Source organism: Melopsittacus undulatus, chromosome 4, assembly GCF_012275295.1.
Source record: "Melopsittacus undulatus isolate bMelUnd1 chromosome 4, bMelUnd1.mat.Z, whole genome shotgun sequence".
NCBI lineage: Eukaryota > Metazoa > Chordata > Aves > Psittaciformes > Psittaculidae > Melopsittacus > Melopsittacus undulatus.
In genome coordinates, this window is record NC_047530.1 from 7,577,629 (window position 1) to 7,605,171 (window position 27,543).

At 41.7% G+C, this 27,543-nt stretch overlaps 3 protein-coding genes across 5 annotated transcripts; 1 reads left to right on the top strand and 2 right to left on the bottom strand.

Annotated features, from left to right (window-relative positions):
• Positions 1–1,879: 1,879 nt before the first annotated feature.
• On the bottom strand, positions 1,880–8,345 carry OIP5 (Opa interacting protein 5). Its single transcript, XM_034062473.1, has 5 exons — positions 7,876–8,345; positions 7,726–7,792; positions 6,625–6,747; positions 4,716–4,797; positions 1,880–3,572 (listed from the first exon to the last, which is right to left on the bottom strand). The coding sequence occupies exons 1-5, from the start codon at positions 8,327–8,329 to the stop codon at positions 3,432–3,434; spliced, it is 867 nt and encodes a 288-aa protein (XP_033918364.1). The 5' UTR covers positions 8,330–8,345; the 3' UTR covers positions 1,880–3,431.
• A 339-nt stretch (positions 8,346–8,684) lies between these two features.
• NUSAP1 (nucleolar and spindle associated protein 1) lies at positions 8,685–20,218 on the top strand. Of its 2 annotated transcripts, XM_031044518.2 has the most exons (13): positions 8,685–8,825; positions 10,192–10,257; positions 11,320–11,511; positions 12,558–12,732; positions 12,902–12,991; positions 13,645–13,757; positions 14,488–14,553; positions 14,711–14,895; positions 15,408–15,592; positions 16,606–16,716; positions 17,287–17,395; positions 17,853–17,961; positions 19,896–20,218. In XM_031044518.2, exons 1-12 carry the CDS (start codon positions 8,730–8,732, stop codon positions 17,938–17,940), a joined length of 1,476 nt encoding a protein of 491 aa, XP_030900378.2. In that variant the 5' UTR covers positions 8,685–8,729; the 3' UTR covers positions 17,941–17,961; positions 19,896–20,218. The 2 variants fall into 2 exon arrangements, with proteins under 2 accessions (XP_030900378.2, XP_030900377.2); XM_031044517.2 differs by lacking the exon at positions 19,896–20,218 and having other exon boundaries at positions 17,853–18,215.
• Positions 19,864–27,481, bottom strand: NDUFAF1 (NADH:ubiquinone oxidoreductase complex assembly factor 1). Of its 2 annotated transcripts, XM_031044519.2 has the most exons (6): positions 27,242–27,481; positions 26,403–26,655; positions 25,468–26,029; positions 23,469–23,654; positions 22,288–22,362; positions 19,864–20,272 (listed from the first exon to the last, which is right to left on the bottom strand). In XM_031044519.2, exons 3-6 carry the CDS (start codon positions 25,975–25,977, stop codon positions 20,132–20,134), a joined length of 912 nt encoding a protein of 303 aa, XP_030900379.2. In that variant the 5' UTR covers positions 25,978–26,029; positions 26,403–26,655; positions 27,242–27,481; the 3' UTR covers positions 19,864–20,131. The 2 variants fall into 2 exon arrangements, with proteins under 2 accessions (XP_030900379.2, XP_005143985.2); XM_005143928.3 differs by lacking the exon at positions 26,403–26,655.
• Between the last annotated feature and the right edge of the window lie 62 nt (positions 27,482–27,543).

Here is a 27,543-nt window from a genome sequence, read left to right on the forward strand (position 1 = left end):
AGCTGTAGCAAGGAAAAGGGTGCAGAGTTTCTTACAAGGTGCAGGGGAAAGCAACTGGTGGGGGAAAAAACCAAACAAGCAAACAAGTAATGGAAATCACAGATTCAAATTGAGTGTAGTATTTAGCAGAGAGTAGATAATAAACTTGCTTGTGGTGAGAGAAATTATTTGAAGACTGAAATTAATAAGCACAGTACACACATTTCAGGTGTTGAATAGCTTTTGAATAGACAGTATTTTCAGGTAACTCTCTAGCCACACAGGCAGCTGTACTGAAGCGTACTGGTACCAGCCAGCAATAAAGGCACCGGCAGGAATGAACCCGAAAATACTGGTAATCTTCTTATATAGTTTTAAGTTCTTTAAAGAGATTTTTAAAAGCAGTAACTGAGATTTGAGCACTGAAAGTCTTTCTCTTCTGCAACCCAGGTTGCAATAGTGTTGGTTTTCCTTTATTTCACTTAAGGGAAAGTGAAATTCCCTTAAGTGAAATATTTCACTTCTCCTTTAAGGAAAGGGAAATATTTCACTTAAAATTCCTTTATTTCACTTTAATTCACAAAAGGGAATTTGGGTGCCATCTTTCTGTAGGCTTTTAGTGTGTTCTCTGAAATGCTTCCCAAGTCTTTCAGGGGACAGTAAAGCGAATTTCTGCTGGCAGTTTGAAAATAACCTAGAACGTGTGGCATAGCCTATGTCACTAATACTTTTCCAAGTTTAACTTTGTATTCAGACATGTAGAATACTAGCTTTTAGTGCCCATTTCCATACTTCTAGTTTAGCTTAATTTTGTAGGTGGGCTTAACTTGTGCAGAACACTTCTCCATGTACAGGGGTACAGTTCTCTTAAATAGAAAGTGTCTTGGAGGAAGAAATTGTGTGTCAAGTTAACTCCTGTTCATGCTTTTCATAGCCAACCATCCACAAAGCACCATGATTTGGGTTAGAAAGGGGGTTGTGTTTTTCTCATGAATGCTCTTTTTAGGCTTAGAAGAATTGCCAAATGAAGCTAGGAATGTTCTAAGAGAAGATGACTGTTTTATGGCATCAGAAGTTAGACTAAATGAAATCCTTTGAGCCAACTTCTTCAAGCAAAAAGGGAATTTGTAGAACAAGTTTAGCTCAGCGGTTAACCATGGTCACCTAGTTCTGAGTGGGTATTCTTTAGAACACTTTGCATGCTTTTAAACTTTCATGTTTTCTTTGGTGTGGTGAGTAAGCAGTTGTATCCTTTGTTAATGCTTATTCCCCTCAATATAAAACCTGGGAATAAGCTACTTTAGGATGTCAGTGAAGATGATCTCCTTTTCAAAAGCATGGTACAACAGCAAAGGAGAAGTATTAGTGTTAGATTCTTAAAGATTACTTTAGTACTTAAAGAACAAACTAGAAAATACTTCTTATGTTGAACTGATGCTGTGCTCACATGGGTTAGTAATTATTGGTGTCGCTAGGACCTATGTATTCCCGTTGCACATGTTTTACATGGTAACAGTGAAAGAATGTCTCCCTGCAAAATCTGATGTTTTTCCAAAAGGCAGCTTGCTTTTATATCTATGCATCTTTGAGGATTTCAAGATAAGATTTTATTCTTTTGACACTGTAAAGAGGAACTGTTTAAAAATGAACTTGGAAACTCTGCACCTGTATACAAATTTTTTAGCAATAAAGCAGCACAGGCTGAGAATGCACTAAAAACTGGATGTGTCATTTGTTCAGAAGAGAAATTAACCGATTTGCTACACACTCCACTTCTGAGATGTGTTTGTACTTTCTGTACCGTTGTGCAAACCCAGCAATTGGGCTGAACCTACACAAGCTGTGTATCTGCTGTGGGTCCAGCTGTCCCAGCAGACCTCAGGCACAGGAGCCTCATGACTTCTTGGAAGGCAGATAAATTTACTTTGTTCTGAATAATGAAATAATCAAATACAACAAATCCAAACTGTACATGCATATACACAGAGACTACTCTGACAAACAACATTCCAGTGAAGGGTTCAGGATAAAGCTCATTTTAGAGAAGTTACCATGTCATTACAAGCAGTGAAGCAGATCTCACAAGAGTGTAACATTTACTTCAGGTAGGTACTTTTGATATCCTGAGCTTAGCTGTCATTGAAAAGCGCTGTATTTCTGCACTTATGCATACCAAATTTGTAAAACTAACAATAAAATCATTTATATAGCATACAATAGTAGAATTTAACAGAGAGTACCCCTCTTCTCTCTGCAGAACGGCTGATGGTATTCCAAGTTATGGCTTCATCAGAACGAACTGAGACAATCCAAACTCTCCATGAAAAAGCAGTAGCAGTGTAGGTACTGGCTGGCCCCCTGAAGCCTCTGAAGTGCTTTACAGTAAGTTTTGCCTTCCCTGCTCCAAGCCCACAACAAGAGTTATTTTGCAAACACAACAATTAACAACATTAAATACAGGGAGTACTGGCAGTAGCAGCAATGGGGAGTGCAGTCTGCCAGTCATATATGGAAGTAAGGGGATGGAAAATTGCATCACTAGAATTAATGAAGTAAATACAGTCCTCTCTAGACTACTACATACAACTACTAAACTTTATGGAAGGTTTAAAGCATCAGTCCTTTAGGCAACAAAAGGGAGAAAAAACTGACCTTTAATCTTCCAAATACCAAGAACTGGGGTTAAAGATATTCTGTCATAAAACCAACAGGTGTTCCTTCTTTTCCATCAAATTACTTTCTAGATGTTTGGAAAGAAGCAGCACCCATTAAAAACAGAGAGAAATACTGGTGGCTGGCACATGTATTTCCCTGGAATTTGAAATCCAAAAATTTGTGCTCCAGCCAGCACTGTGCCACTTGGTGCACATTCATGCACCAAGCACTCTACAGCTTCTAGGCTGTGCTAGCTTGCTCTTTTTGCAGGCCACACAGAAGCAAGTCTAAAAGAACCGATCAGGACACCCTTTAGTAGTGCCTCATGTACCAGATGTAGCTAATGGCAACAGCTGGCTGCTCTTAACAAGGTATCTCTATGAAAGGGTAGGACAAGAACTTTAGATCTCCACAAGAATGTTCAGTTTATAACAGCTCCTCTTGAATGTCATCTTAGTATGTTTTGTATGTTGCAGAAAACTAATTTTTGTATTTCAAAGCCTGGTTTTCCCCCTGAAGTCATTAGAGAGAATCACTGTTACAGTGTCTCGGAGAGTGATGTGCTGCATGGGTGAGCTATTCGTTTTTCCAAGTATATCTTCAGGATGTCAGATATTCAGGTGTTCTTAGACTGAAGGGATGCACTTAAGCATCTGTTCTTTCTGTGCAGAGATAACATGACAGATCAACCCTCAAAGCTGTTCTGGTGCATTAGTTCATCGTAAGGAATAAACTCAGCAGAGATGCAGAAACAACTCCAGCAGTTCCTGAAATGGTGTATTACTAGCTGACCCTGACTATTTCGTATCCTGGGAGTGATCCAGCTGCATCTGCTGCAGATCTCTGCCTTTCTGCCCATTGTTTTTTTCCTCCAGTTTCTTCAGCATCTTCACCAGTGATTCTATGCGTGTGTGGCTCTCCACAAGCTTTTCCTTCAGCTAGAAAGAAAAGAGAGAACTAGGAATATTAAGACTACAGAGCAATATCCTAACACTGGATCTCTGAATGATGTGGACCCCACTTGCAGTGGTTGAAGAGCAGTTGACTTTTAAGACAGAAAATTATACTGGGCTTTAATCTCTATACTGCATGCCTAGTACAGCGAAAACTGGCACCCAAATCAGGCCTGTGCTACAGGGAGACAGATGAATGTGACAGCACAGCCCTTGCAGGGATGCATGCAAATACTCAAGGAGACAGAGTTGCTGGAACTTTTTTACAGTCAATCCAATATTCCCCAGCTCTTGTTTTTACACAGCCAGAGACCTTCTCTTACAATATGAGGACAGACTGTTTCATCACAAGCTTAGGAAAACAGGTGGACAGTCCTTCAAAAATGCCATTTCCAGAGCCCGGGGTTTAAGTTAACACATCAAAAACCCAAGAGGAAAATCCTGCTGACATTGTGTCTCAAAAAGCAAAGACCAGATTCTTGCTCTTGTTCTACTCAACAAGCAAACTCCCCACAGTTACATGATTTCTATTTGCAATCAAGAACTACTATTGTTTTACTTCAGAATAATGCGTCCCAACTTTAAGTCTTGCCTGGATAGGATTTTTGCATTTTAGCCTCACCTGACCTGTAAAAACACTGATCTTAAAGTCAGACACTGGAAGATGACTTTAAAGAGGGCAAAACTTAAGAAATGCCATGGGCCCATTTCCATGCTTAAAACAGGAGCTAAGAAGAAACAAGTTAATGTGAATACTAAATACATGTGAATACTGGATACACTGTCTCCTACACACAGTAACTCTGAGCTATGGGACAGACAATTTACTAAGACAATAACTAACCAAGTTACAGAAAAACACATCCAATTTAAACGCTTCTTTTCAAAGTACAGAGATAAAAGGATAACACACTTCAGAAGAAAATAGCTAGAACTGGATATGTTTTGGAGATAAGTGGTTCTAGAAAATGTTTTGCATGTCTTACATATTTAAGTCAGTCACTGTGTTATAAGTCAGTATTTCCTCCATCCTGTGCACTTAAAAAGTAATTGTATGAATATTTTTGGATTTGTATAAAAAATTAATTTTTAAAAATATTTTCCATACAAATTAATGTAGAAACTTACTGTCTGCAGTCGTTCCCATAAGGTCTCAGGAGGAAAATCCATCTTAGAAGCTTCTACTACTATTTGGGATTTCAAGAGGTAACTGGAAAACAAAAGGAGAAACAACACCAAGAAAAGCAGTTAAAACACCCATAGCTGAATTAAAATCATAGAATGGTTTGGGTTGGAAAGGACCTTAAGTTCATCCAGTTCCAACCCCCCTGCCATGGGCAGGGACACCTCACACTAAACCATATCACCCAAGGCTTCATCCAACCTGGCCTTGAACACTGCCAGGGATGGAGAATTCACAACTTCCCTGGGCAACCCATTCCAGTGCCTCACCACCCTTACAGTAAAGAACGTCCTCCTTATATGTCATGGTTTAAGCCCAGCTGGTAACTCAGAACCATGCAGGAGCTTACTCCCTCCCTCCGCTTCTTTCTTCCCCCTCTCCTGGAGGGATAGGGAGAATGGAAAGAACGTAACTCCCATGGGTTGAGATAAGAACAGTCCAGTAACTAAGATATAACACAAACCACTACTGCTACCACTAGTAATAATAATGATAAGGAAATAACAAGGGAAGAAAATACAACCGCTAACCCTAACCCAGCCTGACCCATGCAGCGATCTGGGCCTTCTCAGTAACTGCTCCCAGTTCTGCATCCTGGGCATGATGTGCTGTAGTATGGTATACCTCTTTGGCTAGTTTGGGTCAGGTCCTGTCTCTGCTTCCTCCTGGCTTCCCCTCCTTCCTGGCAGGAGACTCAGAAAGTCCTTGGTCAGAGTAAACATTACTGAACAGCAACTAGGAACATTGGTGTTATCAGTGCTGTTCCCAGGCTGAAAGTCAAAAAACCAGCACTGCACCAGCTACTAAGAAGGAGAAAAATGGCTGCTGCTGCCAAACCCAGGACAGTATCTAACCTGAGCTTTCCCTGTTTAAGTTTTACCCCTTGTCCTATCACTACAATCCCTAATGAAGAGTCCCTCCCCAGCATCCCTATAGCCCCCTTCAGATACTGGAAGGCTGCTATGAGGTCTCCACGCAGCCTTCTCTTCTCCAGGCTGAATAGCCCCAACTTTCTCAGCCTGTCTTCATACAGGAGGTGCTTCAGCCCCTGATCCTCCTCATGGCCTCCTCTGGACTTGTTCCAACAGTTCCAGGTCCTTTTTTATGTTGAGGACACCAGAACTGCACACAATGCTCCAAGTGAGGTCTCACAAGAGCAGAGTAGAGGGGCAGGATCACCTCCTTTGACCTGCTGATCATGCTCCTTTTGATGCAGCCCAGGATACAGTTGCTTTCTGGGCTGCAAGCACACACTGAAGCCAGCTCATGTTCATTTTCTCATCCACCAACACCCCCAAGTCCTTCTCCACAGGGCTGCTCTGAATCTCTTCTCTGCCCAGCCTGTAGCTGTGCCTGGGATTGCTCCAACCCAGATGTAGGACCTTGCACTTGTCATGGTTAAACCTCATTGTTTAGATGGATTATTTTAAGATTATTTTTAAAGCAGATACAAAGTTGTTGCCAAAAGAAGTCAGTTCACCATGAAAAGATTAAAAACGAAGAATGGTTTTACTTGGAAATCATAAAATCCTCTCATCACCAACTGTAAGTAATTTACATTTACTATAGTCAAGTCCTCAGGCTATCATGGAACTACTTTGACACCTTATGTTAGCTTACTGAATCTGGAAGTGAAGGGGATTTCAGTATTGCAAACAACTACATTTAAACCTCAATGTTACATGAGGCCACTGATGTCAAATGGAGTCAGGCCAACACCAACAATTTAAAATAGAGAATATTAAAACCCCACATCAACGTGCTTGGTTGAAAGGAGCTGTAGATTAATTGTACACCCTGTTGTAATGACAAACGGCCATGAAATCACTGGCCATAAGAACAGAGCATGCTCACCAGAGGATGCTGTCCTTGAAGAAACAGAAGAAGCCTCGGAGATACGCCAGCTCCCTGGAGGCAGAATAAAGAATGAAGCCCAGAGCCAAGCCGCACAACTGACAGGTCAATGTGTGGTAAGCACTAAAAGGAGCAAGGGGAAAATAGTATTAAACAGAAGCTTCTGAAACCATAGATAGAGCATGCTTGTGAGAGGAGAGCAAATCTGCAGTTCTATTAGGACAGCAAACCGAGGCATAATAGCGCTTTCTCCTTAAGGAGACACTACACACTAAGAGAACATGAATGTAAAATGTTTGGACATGTTGTGCAAGAAATAATCTCTGTAAGAAGTGAAGTTGCAATGAAGGAAGAAAACAGCTGTCTTATTATCATAGTGTGGTTTAGGCTATAGTACTCAAATAAGATTTCACTGGTACAACAACACCTGTGCCGGATCACAGATGTGACTTTTCCTCCTGATAAAACAGATTATTGCCTCATGCAGAGAGAGGAAGAAAAAAAAAGGAAAAATTAAAAAGTAAGTCTTGTATTTTAAAAGTTCCTGGGCCCTATAATTAGTAAAATAGCCTTTAAGTGCCATGCAAACAAACTACGGGTTCTGTAAGTCCTCAGGTGACATTTATAACCTTCGCATCAGACTCATCCCAGTTACCAAGCCTGTTGCTAACTGTAGCCTTGTGAACAGAGCAGAAGTTAATAATTTTCAGTGTGTACATATATACATACACTATTTTTTATACATATACATACAAAACATAGTGTGTGTATATATATATACACATATAAAACAACGAACCAAAACCCGAAGAGAGATGCTTTAACTTAGGTAACAGACCTTTTAGGGGAGAAGAGCCCTAAAGGCCAGGCTGCCTGTTCAACCGCTCCTCTCCACCAAGGACAGCAGCGAAACGTCTGGCTCTGACCACACGAAAGCTGCACGTTCAGCAGCTCCCTCGCTCCGCAACGGGTGAAGCACGGCTACGAGCGGCGCTCCGCATCTCACCCCTCCCGCAGCACACCCCAGCTCCAGCCCAGCCCGCTCAATGCCCCGCGGCGGCAGCTCCGGTGCCCGGAGGAAGCAGTAGGCGAGCTACGCACCACCCCAGCAGGGGTCCCTCCAGGCCGATCGTCAGCGAGTCCTCCCAGATCACGTCCTTCGTGACTCCTGAGGAGAAAGACGGACCCTTGAAACCGGGACCGGCCGCACCAACCGCCCCCCGGCACCCCCCGCCCGAGGCGGGCACTGACTGTAACAGACGAGGATGTCGAGCGGGCCCTCCTCGTGCGCGCACAGGTGCAGGGAGTCGCTGAGCACGGCCCAGCAGCCGCGGCACTGGAACATGGCGCACGGCTCCAGCAGCAGCCCCTGCCACCGCGGTAGCGACACCAGCCCCGCGGGCTGCGACGAGGAAGTCGGCGGGGCCGGGACCGGGACATGGACCGGGGCCGGGACCTGGACCGGGGCCGGGACCTGGACCGGGGCCGGGACCTGGACCGGGACATGGACCGGGGCCGGGACCTGGACCGGGGCTGGGACCGGGGCCGGGACCTGGACCGGGGCTGGGACCGGGACCGGGACCTGGACCTGGACCAGGGCCGGGGCCGGGACCGGTGCCACGGGGGGCGGCTGCCCCTCCACAACGATGGTACCGCCGGGCTGCAGGTCGCGCAGCATCGCCTCCAGCTGCCGCCGCACCGCCATCTTCTCCCGCCTCACATTCGAGCCCCTCGCCCGCCTTCCCGATTGGAGCGCGCTTCACGAGTCCGCGCTGCCATTGGTCAGTGCTTGCGTCAATCCTCATCGCCTGAGACTATTGGGAAGGAGGCCGCACAGCGTCATTCCACCTCCCAATCACACAGGGGGGGCGGGGCTTCCTTTCGCATTGGAGAGCCTATCGCGTTTGAACACTCAAAGCGCTCCCCTATAGCCACGTCGCTATTGGCGGTTTCCCTCTCTTATTCCCAACCCCTTTACCTCATCCAGCCAATGGCGTAGAGCAGAGCGCAAATTTGAACGTCGGGGGGCGGGGTGAGGTGTTGTTTCTGTTGGGCGCGAGGGTTGAAGCGCGGCCGTTGAGGCGGTGGCCGGTCGCTGCGCTGCCATGGCGCCGACTCCTCTGCGGCAGCCGCTCGAAGCCATGAAGTACACCGAGCTCCAGCGGCTCGCAAAGGCCGCCGGGCTCAAGGCCAACCTGCGGGTAAGGGAGGGAGCAGCACCACCTGAGCGAGTGGTGGGTGGGGACGGGGAGCGCCGCGTTCTCGCCCTGCCTTAAAGAGCGACCCCGGCGATGTGGGTCCCGCACTGAGGGAGCAGCTGTCGTGCAGGGAACACGCCCGTCCCCGCGGACGTTGTTCCTGTTTTGGGTACGGTACTGGTGGGGTCGCTGCCGGGGTCCGAGGGCGCAGCTTCGTGTTGAAGCGTCCCTTGGTCCGGGAAGAAGGTCCCGGCCGTTGGCTCCCTCCGCGGGGTGAGGAGCTGTGCCCGGGTGCCTTCCTGACGGGCACAGGCCCATGGGAACAGCTGCTTGTGCGGGCTCCGTTTAACTGGAGGGGTTAAGGAGGGGACGTGCGGCTCTGCCCATGGGCTGGGGCACTGTGGGGGTTACCCGCGGCAGGCGGCTGTTTTGGGTTCGTTTTGTGTGTTTAAGGCTCGGAAGAATAGCAACACCAGGGTGCCGTGAGGGGACTGGGTGCGTGTGTTTGTTTATCGGCTACGGTGAAGAGCGAGGGATTTAAGCGCTCACCGGTGTTTATTTCTCTAGAGCCACAGGGTGATGCCCGTGCCCTGCCCTCGCCTGGGGTCACTGCCGCTGCGATAAGGCATAGAGGCTTAAAAGAAGGAAGATCCTTGTCCAGCTCAGTGGACGAAGGGGCTCATTGTGCTGTGAGGACAAAGGCTTCACTCAGGGCTTTTAGCTCTGGGGGTTGGAACTGGATGATCTTCAGGTCCTTTCCAACCCTAACTATTGTATGATTTTGTTCTTGAGCCTCTAGGTTTGATTTGATTTTATGCTGACCTTTCCCAAGTCTTTCATAGCCTAAAATATCAGCAGTTTTGTTGTATTTTACTGCTGTTACTGTTGAGTAGATGCAATGGGTGAGAAGAAGAATGCTTTGCATGTACTTCGGGTGAGAAAGCAGTTTATGCAGATAATTTGATACATGCTCGGTTATGCAGTGCTGCTAAAACTAGTCTCATTCATCCCTGAATAATTAAACTTCCTGGAAAACAGGCAACCAGGAAGAAAGCTGGGTAGGGAAAACTTTGTGTGTTTGTGGAGAATAAGCTATGTATTTATCTGAGGCCTTGAGCACTTTCTTTCACTGAGAATCATGGAATGGTTTTGGTTGGAAGGGACCTTAAAGATCACCTAGTTCCAACCTCTTGCCACGGCAGAGGGACAATTTGACCGACTTAGATGAAGTTTAGTCTTCCCTTGGATTCAGGAACCATTCTGCTTGTTTGCTGGATCAATTGACAGGACACTGGCTGGGTTTACGCAATGTTTTGTTTGATGATTCAATGCGATATTTAGTTCATATGTTGTCTTGGTTTCTCTCCAGGCAGACAAACTGTTGAAAGCACTGAAGCAACACTTCGATGGAACAAACCAAGAAAGTGTAAATATGGTAAGGGATGATAAATAGGCCATTCTTATTAAGAGAGAGATCTAACTGTGACTAGTAGAACAGGGCATGTACTGAAAATTATTTTTTACCATGATAAGAACTGTAATAAAAATACGTTTTCCTCATGGTGCCTTCAGTTTAATACACTCTGGTACTGATGGGAACAGATGTGCTGATGTTAGATTTAAGTAGCCTCCTATCTACCCAAAGCTGATTTCCTTTCAGCTGCCAAAATGAGCAATGTACTTTTCAGCATCACTACAAAGTTATTCTCTGTGAAAACCAACATCTACATTTCCATTGAGCAAATATTAACTCTTACCTTTGTGACTGTATGTGGTAGTCACTACCAAACATAAACCTATTTTATTTGTTTTACATGCCTAGATTAAAGGGATTAGATATTCAATGGAAATTCAACTTTGCACTTAACTACAGTTTACTTACACTGACACTATAATGAGAGTGATACAATTGTGATGTTTCCTTTGTCTTTTCTTGTATAGGTTTCTCTTTTCAGTTTTCTCTTCTGTAAACTGAATTATTTCATTGGCTATGGTGACAGCTTTTAAGTTTTTGATAGCAAATAAATTGGTATTTGTTTTTTCTAAAATACATCTCTAAGTGTTTCCTTTAAAAATCTTTTTTAAAGGTTTGAGGAGCTGGTAGAATCATTGTGAGCTTATTTTTAACTATAACAAGTATGGAAGTGCCTCTGAGTGTGCCTTTTGGTGAAGAGCATTCCACAGAAACATGAATCTGTGAGGGTCACAGCATCCTGCAGTCAGATTTTAAATATAAAGTGTTAGTCTTGTAGACTCTTACTAAAATACTTTATAATAAAGTGACTCTAAGCCTTCTTTTTAAAGCCTTCAAATAATAGGCTTTGATATTTAGGGAAGTCTAGATAGTGCCAATTTCTTCATCACTACACTGTTAGATGCATGCTACTGCTTTTCCTCTATGCAAAATACTTCTTCCAGCAATAAAATGGAAACTCTTTGGAGCATCTAACTGATGTTTGTGTCAGATGTTTCACATTACAGTATTTTTCTGACACAGGACTCTGAAGAAAGTGCACCTGGTCTCATCAGATCAGATGAACTGAACAATGAGGAGAAAATGATGCCTGATTCAGTGGCCTTTATTACAAGAAGATGTGGTAAAGAAAAGAAAGTAACCAGAAAAAAGAAGAACTCCACTGAGGATACGAACACCAGTGAGGAAAATGCAGAGCTTTCTCATGAGAAAGAGGTGATTCACGTTGCTTGGCTTCGTGTGCTGACTGTCCCCTTCCCCCAACATGATGTAAACTGAGTTGATTTTTTTCCTACCACCATTTAGCAGGTAGTATAAATGTTATATATATGTGCCTATGTGTGTATATATATATATATATACACATACATATATATATATATATATAACTTTTGTATGCAAATATTCTGGTACTGGTTTTCTGTACTTTGTAGTACTGATTTTGTCTATCTTGACTGCTATTCTATAATGAACAGAGATTAATTGCTAGTCACAGAAGTAAATTTAATTCCTCTAAGAAAGAAATGATATTCCAAACCCTTCACTTTTCATTATAGTGTTCTGAACATTAGACTGGTTTCAGAATTGACTTAAAAATAAAGCTGTTCTCTCTTTATATAGAAAAAAAATTATCAGGAACTGGATGATTGCCTAAACCTCACAATTTTCAACTCCCAGTCCTCTCAGTGGGTTCTTTATTCATGGCTTGTATGGCTGAGGGAGGCGAAGATTCAGTGTGAGATGGGGTAGAATTGTTTTTCTTTAGCACTGCATGCAACTAGTGGGTGAACTAAGAACTGTGTGAAAGAACTTTTCCTGATTAGAGAGAAGGGAAATAAGAAATGAGGTGTGTTAATCTGTCAGTGTCAGAGACTCGTACAGTAACCAGAGCTACAACAGTAAAAAATAACATAGCAGGGAATTAATTTTTACTTGCAGACAATTAAGTTTGCTAATAAAGGTAATTTTATACAAACATGTTAGAGCTGTGCAGGTAAAAGCTTTCTAATACAGTTCTGTGAAATAACAGGGTAACTATTTCACAGGTTAATTCAGGTTGGACTTCAGAAAGTCTCTTGCTTAGTCTCCTAGTCAAAGCAGGGTCAACTGTGAGGTTAGACCACAATGCTTAAGGCTTTATCTAATCTGATATAGAAAACCTCTAAGGATGGAGCCTGTTCCACTGACTGCTCTCAGAACAACAGCTCTTCTTTATATCCAGCTGGAACAAAATATTTAAATCAGGTATGTTTAAACTGCAGGTGCATTTGGAAATGAAAGAAAATGAGGTGCCTCAGGATGAGCAAGGAAAGGGACAGAAGGTATTACAGACTGAGGAACAAGTAACTGAAAAGAGAGCTACTGAGAGCACAGGGATGGGTGCTGCTCAGAAAGAACAGCCAAAGAGGACTTCTACTAGAACGGCTGGAAGTGCATGTAAGTAGGAAATTCCAAAAAGGAAGTTTAACGATTTGTACTACTTGAAATGTACCCTTGGTTATTTTGTTGTGTCTGCAAAGATTGCTGCGGCCTGTCTGGTGATCAGCACCTTATCTGAGGAGACCAGGAAAAAGATAACGATTTTTGTCTAATCTTATTGTCTCAGGTGATGTTCCTCAGGCAGGAGGGAAGATCCCTGTATATGCAGGCCGTGCATCTAGGTCTGGCAAAAAAGGAATGAAAGCTACTACACCAAGTAAGCTACCCTACCATCTTTAGATATGGATGTGTTGTCTGTGTGTGAAGGGTTTTTTACAACCCAAATTCTATTTCTGTCTGAAGAAGAAACCATTTTCTCTTTAAAAAGCAAGCAAAGAAAAAAGTTCTCAACAGTTAACACTTTATCTGCCAACTTGTAAGTTCATAGTAGTAAATGACTCACATATATGTTATAAAACTGGTTATCAACCACTCAGCTGTCTTTTTGATCTAATACTTGCATTCATGATTATCAAAATCACAAAGAGCAGGAAGATGTGCTGTTACACCTGCTTGTTTAATTTTACTTTATAAGCACCACCTTTGGGCTGCATTACTGTGTATTAGCTCACTTTCATCACTTCATAAAATACATTAGTTTGTTTAAAATATGGAAGTATCTATATTTTTTCTTTACCTGCAGAATGTGGGGGTTGGACCAGATGATCTTTAAAGGTCTCTTCCATCCCAAACCACTCTGTGGTTCTGTAATTCTCCAGAGCATGCACCAGCTCTCTGGTGACGTAGCTGGTGAGGTGGATTCTATTCCATACTGTTTAGTTACCTGGGTATACCCAGCTTTCATTAGACGGTTACGTTATATTTTTCTGTATCAGATATGTGACTTTTCTTCTTTTTGGAACTTCTTAGACTTTAAGAAGTTGCATGAGGCTCACTTCAAGAAAATGGAATCAATTGCTGACTACATTGAGAGGAAAAAGAAAATTATTGAAACCTGCAGCAGTTCTCTCAATGAAGTCAAGGTCAGTAACAACACCGGAAAATACACATTGTTCCCCTATCCATTGATTTCCAGAGCCTCCCTGTAAAAGCCTTGTAGAGTCTCTTTAGAGGAGTAAGTACATGCAGTGTAATGTGATGGTCAGTGAAGTTTAACTGCAGTCCTATATAACCAGTTATAGATAGCTATTACTGTAGTCATAAGTTTATAGCCATACACTGTTAATATCTATAGTTACAGAAACCAACAAGAAACTTGTCAGTTTTGAGTAAAACCTAATTCTTTCACGATTACTGTCCTGGAATTTTTGCTTGCAGCTTCTGAATTGCTGCAGAGTCTAACCAAAGCAGTGGTTGTTTTTAAAAGAGTAGGAGCTTAATATTAAAGTTCCTCTTTTGTGCCTTAAAGCACCATTGTCCAGTGACTATCCTTTAAAATACATGTGATACGTTGTTCTTGGTAGGCTTGATTCTCAGTTTTGTATTTCACACTTGCATGAGTGAAAGGTGCTAATGGGCCTCTTTGAGAGTGTCAGTAATGTATCAATGAAGATATGAATAAATATGTCGATAGCAATCCTATGATTCTATGTCTTAGATTGGAAAAGGCCCGTAAGTTCATCAAGTCCAACCCTTAACCTTGCACTGCCAAGTCCTCATAGAACCAATAAACACTGAAACTCCTGAACTATGTTTCTCTTTCTAAACTGTGCATTGCAACAAAGTATGCTTAAGACAAATTACTCTTGACAGGTGCTGACCAAAAAATCAAGTAACTTAAGAGCATCAGAAAAAGGCACTCCTTACAGCACTTCTAAGGTATGTGTTTTCAGCTCAGTTTTATTAAAGTACTTATGTTTTAAAGAAAAGATACAGTCTCCTCAGTTTTCCTCTGATTCACTATTTTCCCTTCCTCTTAGCTGCTTTTCTTATAAACAGTTAGCAGTCTGCTAACCTGGGATTTGCTTTTCCCTAGAAACAAACCAGCAGCAAAACGTTCTTATTCAGCCCAAATCCAGAGAGAGGAAGATTCTCCAACACTTGCACCCCCAGTAACCACCGTCACTCACCGCACAGTTCTCTGAACACCAGTCGGAGTATTTTATCCAAGAAATCGTCATTTAACCCTTCTGTCCTTTCAACAACCAAAATGAATGTCAGGTAAAAAGAACAAACTAAACCCACCAGTGAGCTATTTGGTGTGATAAGCATGAAATAATCAGTGCTGTGATTTCACTTCATTACTTCTGTTCCAAGCGTTACCTACATGAGGCTAATTCTGGTCACTAATGTTCAGCCCAGTTTTAACCAGCTTAAATCAGCCCTACTGTGCTGTAACAAGTTTCTTCATTTTGACTTCTGGCAGAGGAATCTTGCATCTCTTTCAGCTTCCTAAACCAACTGAGCCTAATTATTTTTCTTAATGGTTTTCTCTCTTGTCAGGCAAGCTAATCATCTTTTACCTGAATTCCTAATCTTACTTCCTGCTATTGATGATGGCTCGTAACTTGAAAATTGCCAGTGAAGTTTTTAATGTGGTTTATGCAGAAGCTGTGAATATCTTTAATACTTTCTACCTGTAAGAAAAAATAGAACACAGAACCTTCTGTGTTCTGTCATGTTGCTTCTGTTCCTTGTAGATTACTAACTTTGTCTTTATTAATAACTTCAAGGTTCTCAGAAGCCACAAAAGATAATGAGCACAAACGCTCCCTTACCAAGACTCCATCTAGAATGTCTCCATACCTGCAGATGTGCACACCTGAGAGCCACAGCAGCTGCAAATCAACAGGTCAGGAAACCAGTGTAGGAAATGCAAGAAATAACGATCTGACTGCAGCAAAGGGTAAAGGCGAGGGTGAGTATTTGGCTCTTTCAGGTTGAGACTTTTCTCTTACTGAATTATTATAATTTTTGTATAACTTAATGTCATGTAGACCCAGGTTTTAATTTAATTCTCTCATTTATGACTGATTCTTTAGAAACAGCCTTAGTTTCTTTACTAAGCAAGTTAGGTGCTTAGACTGAAACATATGGTACTACCTACCTACAGAAAAGGGGATAGAAAGTCTTATAGGGACTTTAGGGGCTATGTAGCTAAAGGTTTCTTTAACAGGCACAGGGAGATGCTGTGTGTGGCAAGAGGAGCTCCTGATGCCTTTCAGGGGTCTTGTTCTCCTTGTGGGTTTGATATGTACCAGGCTTCTAGCTGTGTTTTAAGACAACCTATTATTATCAGCCTTACCAACCCTGAGTAACTCAGGAACTAAAGCTCTGTGAGAAAAAGCCGAAGTTTGTTACCAATTTTGGCACCCACACAGGTCTGTCACCTAACAACTGATGTACCACAGGTACATTGGCACAGGTCAAGAACCTAGTCTGTCTTGCTGTATGACAATGGCAATACAATGTTTTTGGGGGAAAGAAAACTCCCACTGCTGATGAAGCTGGTGTGTTCTAGAACTCTTGTTTAATGGAGAAAACCACTTGGTTCCAAATAGTCAGAGAGGCTGGCAAACATAAAGTCTGAAAGACTAGAAAAATATGTGGAGGTATATGTGCAGGGGGTTGGAATGAGATAATCTTAAGACCCTTTCCAACCCAAACCATTCTATGATTCTATTGTACAGCATAATCAGAGCAAAAGGGCTATTACTCTACGACTCTTCCTCTCTCCAGACCTGAAAGCTGCCATTTCAAGTGAACTGTATTTGTGCAGCTCTGTTGTTAGAGGTAGAAGATGGTACCATTTAGTGGCTCTTTGGTCTTGATACTTATAAGGTGGTCTTCACACATTCTTTCTGACTTGCTGTGTCAGTGATGCTCTTGCTACTATAATGAAGTATGGTATTATCTTGATGCCTTTTGTAGCTGTCACCCCCTTCAAGTTTTCAGCTCACCCTGCAGAACCCACAAGCACCAAGAAGACTTTTGATCTCAAAGCAAGTCTCTCGAGGCCACTTCGGTATCAGCCGCATAAAGGTACTATGATCCTGTGCAGTTTGTGTTGGTCACATCCCTTCTACTCAGCTGCCTAAAAGGCATTCACACAAACCATGACAATGAAGTTTTCAGTCTCTTTTTCCCCATCTTTTTCCCTTTCTCTCTGGGTTCCCACACAGTCTGTGGACTAACGCTAGATTTCTACTAAACATATGCTTTAAGAGCCTCCCTACTGAGGCAGAAACCTTTATGACCAAAAGCCCGTAAGAATAAACATCCTTGTATTCCATTGTGTGTACAGGAAACATATTCCTCACACAATTAAGGTTATTTTTAGTTTAGTTTATTAAAGCATACTGTTGTGTGAGAAGCTTAACTTTGTGTGCTGAGTGTTGCTTTTAAGTCCAGATACCTGCTACTACTTACAGAAAAACTACTTATATGGAATGAGCAGGTGAAACTGATAGTACAGCTGAAGAGGTATTTCGTTTCAGAGTTGATCAGCAAAAAGCACTCTAGCCAGTATAAAACTCACAACAAGAAGTTAAGCACACAACTACAAAACTAGTAATTCAATAGTATCATTTTTTTTCTTTCTTGAACTTGTAGGACGACTGAAACCTTGGGGAGAATCTAAAGAAAATACTGTCCCAAATAAGTCTGGCAGCAACATCTCTTCATGTAAGAAAGACTACAAACAGCCCCACCTTCAGACAAGGTTAGCATACCACTGGCTTTCTATGAATATTGTTACTTAAAATAATATGGTGACTCCTTTGTCTTTTTAGGATTTAAATATGCAAAGAAAGCTTTTGTATTAAAGTGATTTTTGCCTCCAGTAGTCTGGTATCTGGGAGGCCAACACAGAGGGCAGCTCCGAATCTGACAGACTCTCATTCTATGAATGCTACTGCCTCTAGGGTTTGAAGTTTTGCCTTTCCCTTGGAGGAAGCTGGGAATACTGATGTGCTGTTACCTTGAATATTAGACCTGTATATCTAAGCAGAAGTCTTTGCTTCAATATCCGAAACCAGTCCAGACCAGTACTGCTCTGCCTGCTATAGGCAAACCAGCACACTGGTTAAATGGATGCTAGGCCTTGGTCAGACTCCTTTGGTTACTTGTGTGTCTGCCTTAACATAATTTCATGTGGTCTGTCTCTTTTTCCCCTTCAGGGAAGAAAGGCGGGAGAAACATGAGCAAGAGAGAAAGAAGAGAAAGGATAAAGTTCTTGAAAACCGCAGAGGAATATCTGTGGGTTAGGAGAAATAAGAAATATTTAAGGTATTACTGTAAATACTAGTCCTGTCATGTAAATATCTGTGCTGTGTGTGTAGTTCAGCTTGCTATTAGCTAGTACAATCCAGAGAGCACTGGTTAAGACTTCAAAGTGCATCTGAGCATAATGTTTCAGTGATCAACTTCTCCAATGAGATGACAGTTGTAAACTTTAAGGAGCTTAAAACTATCTCTAGTTGCCTCATGCTTTCATTTAACCAAAACATGTTAAAGGAGAAAATGTAAGGGGGGGGGGGGGGGTGGGGGGAGAAATGCTCAAGAAGTCTCCTTGCAACTTAGGCCAGACTTCACCTGAATGCACTTGTTACTGCTAGATGCATGCTTTGGATAGCAAGCTTCAAAGTGTTCCATTGGCAAACTACAATGAATTCAATTGCCCCTTTCTCCAAATCAATCCTCCAATCCTGTGGCAACAGTGACAGCAATTATTCAGTGTTTCTCATCACCTATGAGGTAGTAGGGAATTTCCAAGAGCTAAAACATGCAACTTCTCTGGAGAACTGAAAGTTTCCAGCATAATTGTAACACAGTGTATTAAAATCACAACTGAAAGGGGGCTTTACAAATGATCAGTGGGATACTTTGAACAGTCTGTTTTGTTCCTTTCTGTGCTAAAGAGCAGCTGTTAACAGAATTGTTCAGCTTACAGCTCTCTGATGCTTAAAAGTTGTTACAGTAGTAGTGAGACACATTCAATATGGTATTCAAAAGCTGTTGGTTTTTTTACCTTTAAAAAAAATAGAGCTGTCTGGATTTATGATGGAACTGGAAAGGTATGTCAGCAGTTTTAATCTCAGCTACACTTCTGTGCCAGTAATTCTCAGTGAATTTAGTGTCCTATTGAATATATACTGAAATGTCAAGAACAAGCAATTGTTTATTTTAAAAAACTTATTGTGGAGAATAAATGTTTTGTACATATTCTGTTTATCACTATTTCTATAATCTAATGTACTATGCATAGTAACCTCCTTAGTGTAGCACTAGTCTTATTCACACTTTTTTACTACTCAGTGTTTTTGGTACAAGTTTTCCTCACCAATGAGCCTGCCTCTGACTTTAAGAAATCATAAAGTGCTTTCATAAAGCACTTTGTCTTGGTAGCTTTAGAAATGGCAACTATCACTCCTCTTCTGCTTCTGTGAAAGGGGAAAATGATAGTACAAGACACTGCTTCAGTTTGCTTTTATGGTGGCCTCTTCCATATAAAATATAGGTGTGTTTAGTATTTGTCAAGTATACTTAAGGTCACTGCAGCAGAGCTCAGTGCTTTGATTAGACAAGTTTATAATGAGTGAAGTGGAACAATTCACTCTTGTTCTTTGAAGTGCTTGCCAGGTCACCCAAAACGGACTTTTCAGAAAGAGGAAGGCATTGAATCTCTGTGCCACCAGCTGCAGCTCTAATTTCTCCCAGACCAGGCATGTTAAGTTAGTTGCTCACATCAGACATATAAACACTCTTATAAAGACAACCTATTGCTCCCTAAGGGACAACAGGGATGGGGGCTTCCCCCAGCCCCTCCATGGAGCACTACTTCTGTTCAGCAACTTCAGCTCTGGCAAGCTGAAATATCACCAGCTTTAAATCAGAAGGCAAGCCTGCTGCACAGATACTGCTTCAATCTTGGCAGGGGCAGGTTTTTCTTTTTTTAGTTATTCAGAGAAGCGAAAGCTGAAGGCTGAAATACTTCTGCCTCTTCCACTTTTGATGCTGCTCTCTACATTTCAGCACTGAGTCCCACACTTAAGCACCATCCCTCAGGGTATTAGTTCTCCTCATACTTTTTCCAGTTTAAAACTAGTGGATACTAGTGTTTTACAATGTACACAAACCACAGAATGTAGAAAATGAAATTTTGAAAGAAAAAATAAAAAAGAACTATAGGAAGCTTATGAAATACTTTTATTTCTGTTAAGGTCAGGACAAAAGCTAGAACTTACCCAGTCACCAGCTCCTACTGGGTCACCCGCAGGCTGTATTCCAGTCCATGTATGTACAGTCTCTCCAGGATCCTGCGTCTGGCAGCTTGAAGATGCCAACAGTGTCACTGTAATGCTTACTTAGAATCTTCAAGCTGTGATAAGCCACAACTTCAGAAGTGTTTTATAGAAATAAAGCAGCTGAAGGATGTCCCAAAAGCCACCTGCCCAGCTTAGAGTGGAGGATTCTTTTCATATGTTTCATAGGCAAACTCTTCTGTATGAGCTCTATCATTCAGCAGGCCAATAAAATCAATTTCCAACTGGAATGGACCATTTACTTTATCTCCAATAGTGAATCCCAGGGTACTAATCTAATTAAAAGATACATACATTAGAACAGTATGTACAACATTACAAGCAAACACAGTTGTTATCTACCACATTTGTATTTTACAATTCATGGCCATCTACTTCACACAGCATTTCTTAGGGCTTGAACACTTCACTGTTGTGTTTCCACATGGCTCCCAGTGGGACAGTACTTCACATCTCCCTTTCTACTGCTGTGTAGAGCCCTGTATTAGAGATAGCCTGAGCCTAAACTGCAGTTTTTATCCTTCAAGGTTTGTGTAGCCAGCTTCATCAGGACTGGGTGTACAAACACATTTTCATAAAGTTTGTTACAATCTTTCATGAGGTTGAAACACAGAGTATAATTGAGAATGGAAGGAAATGTTCACTTAGTATCAAGTCCTACACCTGATATAGCATGGAAATGCACCACATTAGCCTTTTAAAATGCACAAATCTTTGCTACCAAGTTTTACATTAAGGCAAGGTTCTTAGGCACTGTTTCCCAGTTAGAATCAGGTTCTTAAGAACATTCCTTATAACTTTCCCCTAATGTTCTTCCCCACCACTATTAAATAACAGAAGCCACCTGAACTCCCTGCTCTGCATAGTCTATTCTGCAAGCCGGCAACACGTTGGCTATTTCCTGACTTCTGCTTAAGAACAACTTTACTGGTTCCTGGGAAAACATAACAGCAGCACCATGAGGGGCCAAGGCATGTTATCAACATTTCTTTGATGCCTTCATACCACTTCCCTATTTTCAGGTTTCTTTAACATATATTTGTACAAATGCACTTAATAATATATGCACAGGTTTTACTGTGAAATATTAAACATAAGGCAACAAGCACTGTTCTGTCCCTTTAACTCCAGGGTAAATATGCTTAACAACCCACACATGACTTAGTTTTAATTTACATTTTGAATGAATCTATATTCCAAACCCTGATAAAGTCTTCAGTATCTTTATTTAAACACAGGCCTTTTATAACAGTTTTCTTCCAAAAGCCTATTTTTAGTTGATCCACCTTCCTCACATCATCCACACTTTCTTCCTACAGCCTCAACTTCTGGTTTAGAACAGATTGGTTTCAAGCTGTCAATCACTGAATTGCCCTCGAAGTTTTCCCAATTTGTTTACCTTTGTTCTTTTGCTACACAATTAGGAACCAAATGCAACATTATCATAGAATCATAGAATGGTTTCGGTTGGAAAGGACATCACAATCATCTAGTTCCAACCCCCTGCCATGGGCAGGGATGTCTAACACTACACCATGTCAGCCAAGACTGTCCAGCCTGGCCTTGAACACTACCAGGGATGGAACATTTAACTAACATAATTCAAGTAATGGGCCTTTTATTTTCTCCCCACGTATATTTCTAACATTGTCTGTTTTCCTGTTGGTAGTCACTGGATATTAAGCTGCCCTCAATTACACAGATGAGAGTCACTGACTTTTAAAAGAGATAAACACTATTTTCCAATGTCTCCCATGAATCAAGGAATTAGTTTCCTTATTTGCAGAAAGCAAATAAAAAATACCACATTTATTTAATACTTAGACTAGTATTAAGGCCCCAAAAAAACTAAAAAAGAACCTATAAATCTATCCATTTACTAATCACCATCAAGAGCACATCCTCAAATAAAATCTCATGCCAGTCTTCTATTGGGAAGCACATTTACAGTACTCCTGCAACCCAGTGCCAAGTGACATTTGAGATTTCTCAGTCACTTTGATCATTCCTCAAAAGAACCCTACTAATCTTTTTCTTTCAAAAGCCAACTGAGCTGTTTCTTGGTTATACAGATGTCTTGAAAATATTTTTGGAGCTCCTTTGAAGTAAATTGACACTGCTATCACACAGTAGGATAATTTAAATGCAAAGATGAGCATACAGGGGTATTTTATAACAAGAAGAGGCCCTTCATTTTCAAATTCACAAACATTAAAGGGTTTGTAAATTATATCATGACAATATAATATTAAATGCAATTTCAGACAGATAAAGGCTATAGAAAACTTGCCTTGTCTAGCCAGATAGGATGCTGGTCATCCTGCACTCTGCCCCGACTGGAGATGAAGAATTTGGAGAATGGAATCTGACAGAAACAAACCAAACACAGACTTTAGTGTCACCGATACATAAAACAAAAGACTTAAGAAAAAAATAAAAGCCTGCCTTAAATAAATGAAGTAATGCTACATGTGGCCCCAACATTAGCAGGTACATGGAGCAGTGGGCCACATTAAACCCTTCACTGACAACCCACAGGCAGCCACTGGGTTTGTAGCCATCATGCAGGGTTGTTACCCTGTGAGGAAACAAGGAAAGACTGCAGCACAGAAGCTACTGCTTACATTCAGAATATCTCCTTCCAGTAACGTTGACATAAAATGGAAATTAAAAAAATCTAGCACATACATGTGTTGAAAGCTCATCTGTACCCAAGTAGTCTATTTCAGAGTGCAAACTTCATACTGAGACATCAGTATTCTAGGGTAAGCTGTTAAGAGTAACCTAAAAGCACTTTGAATGCAGTGGGAGCAAGAAAGAGGAGGGGCTTTGATAACAGCAAACAAAAGGGTTGGCTGATGAGGAGAGGAAGACATACTAGCCAGCAACAACTCCTGACTCCTCACCTGTGGAAGAGTGGGCTGTTCTCACATGACTGGATATGGTATTATGAAGCATTCGGTGTCAGTGCATAAGGGTGTGCAAACCCCCTCAACATTGGCAGCAGCAAATTACAGATATTCCCCAGTTTTGATCAGAAAAGAGCCGTCACAGATTCAAAGGCCAAGAATGACAAACAACACTGAGTGACTGACTCCAGGAAGTCAGTGAGTTTAGCAAATTGTGTCACCGGGTCCAAATCCTACCTCAGCCTATGTCCATTTTTACTACATGGTTATCACAGAGAATGTTCATGGCAACACCTGCTAAGCTTCAGTAGCAGCATTGATTCCATTACTCCAGTAATAGCTCTAGCAGGTATTCCACAAAGTGGGTCAAATCTTTAGTACAGTTTGTATGGTGTGTCCTCCCACAGCCCAGCCTGGGGAACTCCTAAGCCAAAGGCACATGCCAGTTGCGCAAGGATACATAACAAACAGCAATACCAACAAGCTGTGACTGTAGAAATAATTCCCCTTCCATGGAGCCAGGACCCCAGGAGAGTCTCATTAGTTTGAAACACTTATTCACCTTTATTTCCTCCCAGTATGGGCCACCACGGGTGAACATGAAGTAGTTGTAGAGGTCTTCCTTTTGGTGAGAGAAGTAAGGGTCTGTGTAAATGTTTATCATCCAGGGTCTGCCATCACCACGCACACGTAAATACAGACTGTTGAAGTTTGACCAGTCGTAATACTTCTTCCTAGCAAAAGATCCCTACAAATTATTAAGAAATAAAATTATTTCTCCTTAATAAAAGGAAACTATGAAGAACAGAGCACTACTGCTTTTAACACTGTCCTCGTTATTATGTCAAACAGCATCCACTATGACACAGTGAAAACTGGGATACTCTTACATCATACCAGCTGCTGATCTCTCTGAATTTCCTTCAGCACTGTATCAGAGCACACAAATAGCAGTATTATCACTCTGCTGACTCCTGGTTTAACTATAAACCACAATCTTGTAATGATCAGAGATCAGACTCTCTTTCTAGGGCCAAAATCCCTAACAGGCAAGTACACAAACACTACAGTGATGGATCAGTAGTGATCCAGTTCATTAAGCTTAAAAGTCTGTGGTCAGTACTAGATTATTCAGAGGTGATTACAAGAAATAGAAGAAGTGAGATAACTTATCTCCTGCGATAACTTTTCCTACTGAAGACTGATATAAGCACTGGAAGCACTTAATGTTCTTCAACACTTTATGTCATTAACTGTGCATAGTAATTGCAAGCATGTCTAATTATTTTCCCCCCTATGATCTTAAAAGTTCCAATGTTATGATTTGCACATAGGCAGACCCAAGAGTCTTCAGAGACTTACACTGATGTCATCTGGAGCCATGAAAGGCAGGAGTCAGGTCTATTCTTGGCCATAATTGCTTAAACCAAGTCAAAATGAGCACAAAAACGTCAAGTTTCCCCTTTATTTTACAGAACTACTACAGTTACTTATCGGCTGTCCTATCAACCCACCATATAGGTAACAGGATAAGTTATATAAACTTAATAAACACATTAATATAAGGCCTGTGGCCATTTGATTTTATGGTTTTGCCAGACTTGAGCCTTCTTACTTAAATCATGAAAAGCCTTTGTATTTATGTTTTTACCCTCTGACTTTAAACTGCATTATAAAGATGGACTGATAGACTCCACTGCTTCAGAATCAGGAGGTGACAGTCAGTCAACCTTGCTCAAGTCTACGGCAAGATTCAACTTGTTGTTCCATTCCTCTGACACAATGTCACCATTTTAACCAGTGTTCATCTGCCTCTCATTTACCCATTGGTTTTGATCACTCATATTCTCTGCACTTCAAGATTCTGGCCCAGAAAAGATTTTACCTGTGTACCTGTGCCAAGTCACAAACAATAGAACAGGCTAAAAAGTTAAGCACTTTACACAGATCTAAATATCCCTTTTCTCTTAAAAGTGCTTAAATATAAGGAATAAAACAAGCAGTATCAATAATAAACACATCCATTTCTGGTTGTATTTTGCTCAATTCTGAGCTATCAAAGATTTGTCTCTGGCTTTTTCTGATGTGCATTAGGAACCAAACCTTTAAAAAGTATGTTTCAAAGCATTATTCTCTTTCTGTGAGAAAAAAAGATGAGCTCTTTCACCTAAACCAAGTTTGATGAATATACCAAGTTAAACCCCAGAAAACTTTTCGTTATGACACATTGTTCAAAGCTAGAGAAACATCTATTAATCAAAACAATTTTGGATATAAAGTTCATTACAGGTCCTTCATTTGTGAGGAGACTACAAACAGGGCTGTCCAATTGAGCGATGTCCTATTATGCATAAGCAAACAATCAAACATTCATTTTCTAAAACAAATTCCAAGACAAAGTTTCAGTTCCTACCAGGTCAGAGGATACAGCAGCAATTACATCCCTGAAGAAGTATTTAATACCCTTGAAATGGATTAGTTCCAACTGCAGCAAGCAACAACCCAGTTATTGTCACTGGGATTCAATAACAGAAGCTATGTAAACACAAGGCTGTACTTACCACTAGTGGTTTAGATCTCATACTACAATATCCACTGTATTTTGTCTCCCCATCACGAGGTACTTCTGTATTGATGATTCCATACAGCAAGGCAGTCTGGTTATTCCTACCCAATTTGAGGTAAACTTCACTTTTCCCTCCAATCTCTACATCAGATGAAATAACCCATTTATTTAAATCTTCTTGGCCCCGAAACTCCCACACCACCCTTGTCTGTTCCAACATGTAATGGGTTAATGACTGGCCTCCAGGTCCAGCTAAGTGATCTTCGGTCTCCTTCTTCAGCATGCTTAGCTGGGTCTTTAAGACTTCAATGCTCTTCTTAAAACTGAGATCCACATTTTGCCAAGTTGGTTTTTTCTCAGGCTGCGATCCTGGCCTTCTGTAGCTGCTGTATGATTTTAACATGGAATCACTGAGAAGAGGTCCAAGTAAGGGCTTCAAAGCTTTGTGCCTGCAGCATCTCCCACAAAAGTAAGCGTTGTACAGCAACGTGGCAGCCAGAGCCATATTGGTGCACTTGAAGAATTCACTTCCAGTAAGACAGTTAACAGGTTTGATACTGAAATTGAAAACAACAAAACTAGTATCCAGAAATACCTTAGTTTATCCCCACCTTTAATGAAAAAGAGAAAGATTTAAAAATTCTTCAAGGGATGCTTGTAAAACAGTTTATTTTTGAAGCAGATATTAACTAGAAATCTAAGCCACTGGAAAAATTAATAACATGAAGTATTACACTTTCTTAGAGTTTTAGTTTACTTAATGATTTCCACCCTATGTGTTCCCCTCTCCCTGTGATATGATACCCATGCAAATAAGAAAAATTGAGTAAAATATTTCACATAAAACTGAAAATAGGAAAAAAAGGCATTCCCATTTACCTTTTACTATAACTAAATTTAGGTATTATAAGTAACATCAGCAACGCTAACCTCAAGAAGATTTCTGAAAGATGCCACGTGTATAGCTATAAAACAGCATCCCCTGCAAGGAAATCACAAATTCACAACAGATAGAGCCTGTTGCTGTCTGGACCATAACAACAGTCTCATCTGACAGTCATGGATGACAAAAGTTTTGACATATAAAGTCTTACAGCAGTATATACACTCCTATATACTCCTTCCTTAAGTCATCCAGCCCTTTCCTCCCTCAATGAATCTGGCTTGGGATTACAAGAGAGACCTGTAGAAACCAAATAAATTCACAGAATCAAACTGGTTTGGGTTGGAAGTGACCTCAAAGCTCATCCAGTTCCAACCCCCTGCCATGGGAAGGGGCATTTTCCACTAGACCAGGCTGCTCTAAGAACTAAGGTTGGAACGAGATGATCTTAAGGTCCTTTCCAACCCAAACCATTTTATGATTAGAATCATAGAATAGTTAGGGCTGGAAAGGCCCTTAAGATCATCTAATGATTCTATGAAAGATGCAGAAAAGCAGTGACTCGTCCTTGCTCTCTTCCCCCTCCCCTCACCCCAGGTACCATGAAGACGAAAATGGGAGATTTTAATACACTCTTGCCCGCTTTTCGCCCCTATGCAACGCTCTACCAGAACCGATCCACCACCCAGCAGCTCCAAAACTCAGCTTCCAACGACGACCTCCCTTACCCCTCACAGCACCCTCCGAGAAACCTGAGCACGGGGCTCAGATCCCACCCGCCTTCCCAACACCCGAAGAGCAGAGGCAAAGCCAACACTCGGCAATAAGCAATAACGGCCTCACCACAAACGCAACCACCTCAAACCCCGCTTCGTGACCGACTCACCAGCGCTGAGGTAATAACGGGCCACACCGCTTCCGGGCCTGGCAGCAACACGTACCACACCGCTCAAGTTCCGCCGGCGGCTGCAGACAACGAACTTCCCACCCCGACAGGGGAGGAAAAGGATTCCTTCGGAGATGTTGCTGCTCGGTGTATGTTATTAAAGTGTTGGCAGCGCTACAAAACCACCCTTAGGGGAAAAGGACACGGATTAAAGGATAGCAGCGCTCTATACCCCCTCCACACCCCTGTCCCCTCACAAGGCGGCAGCCCCGCCCTTCCTCCCGCCCTTCTTCCCGCCCCGG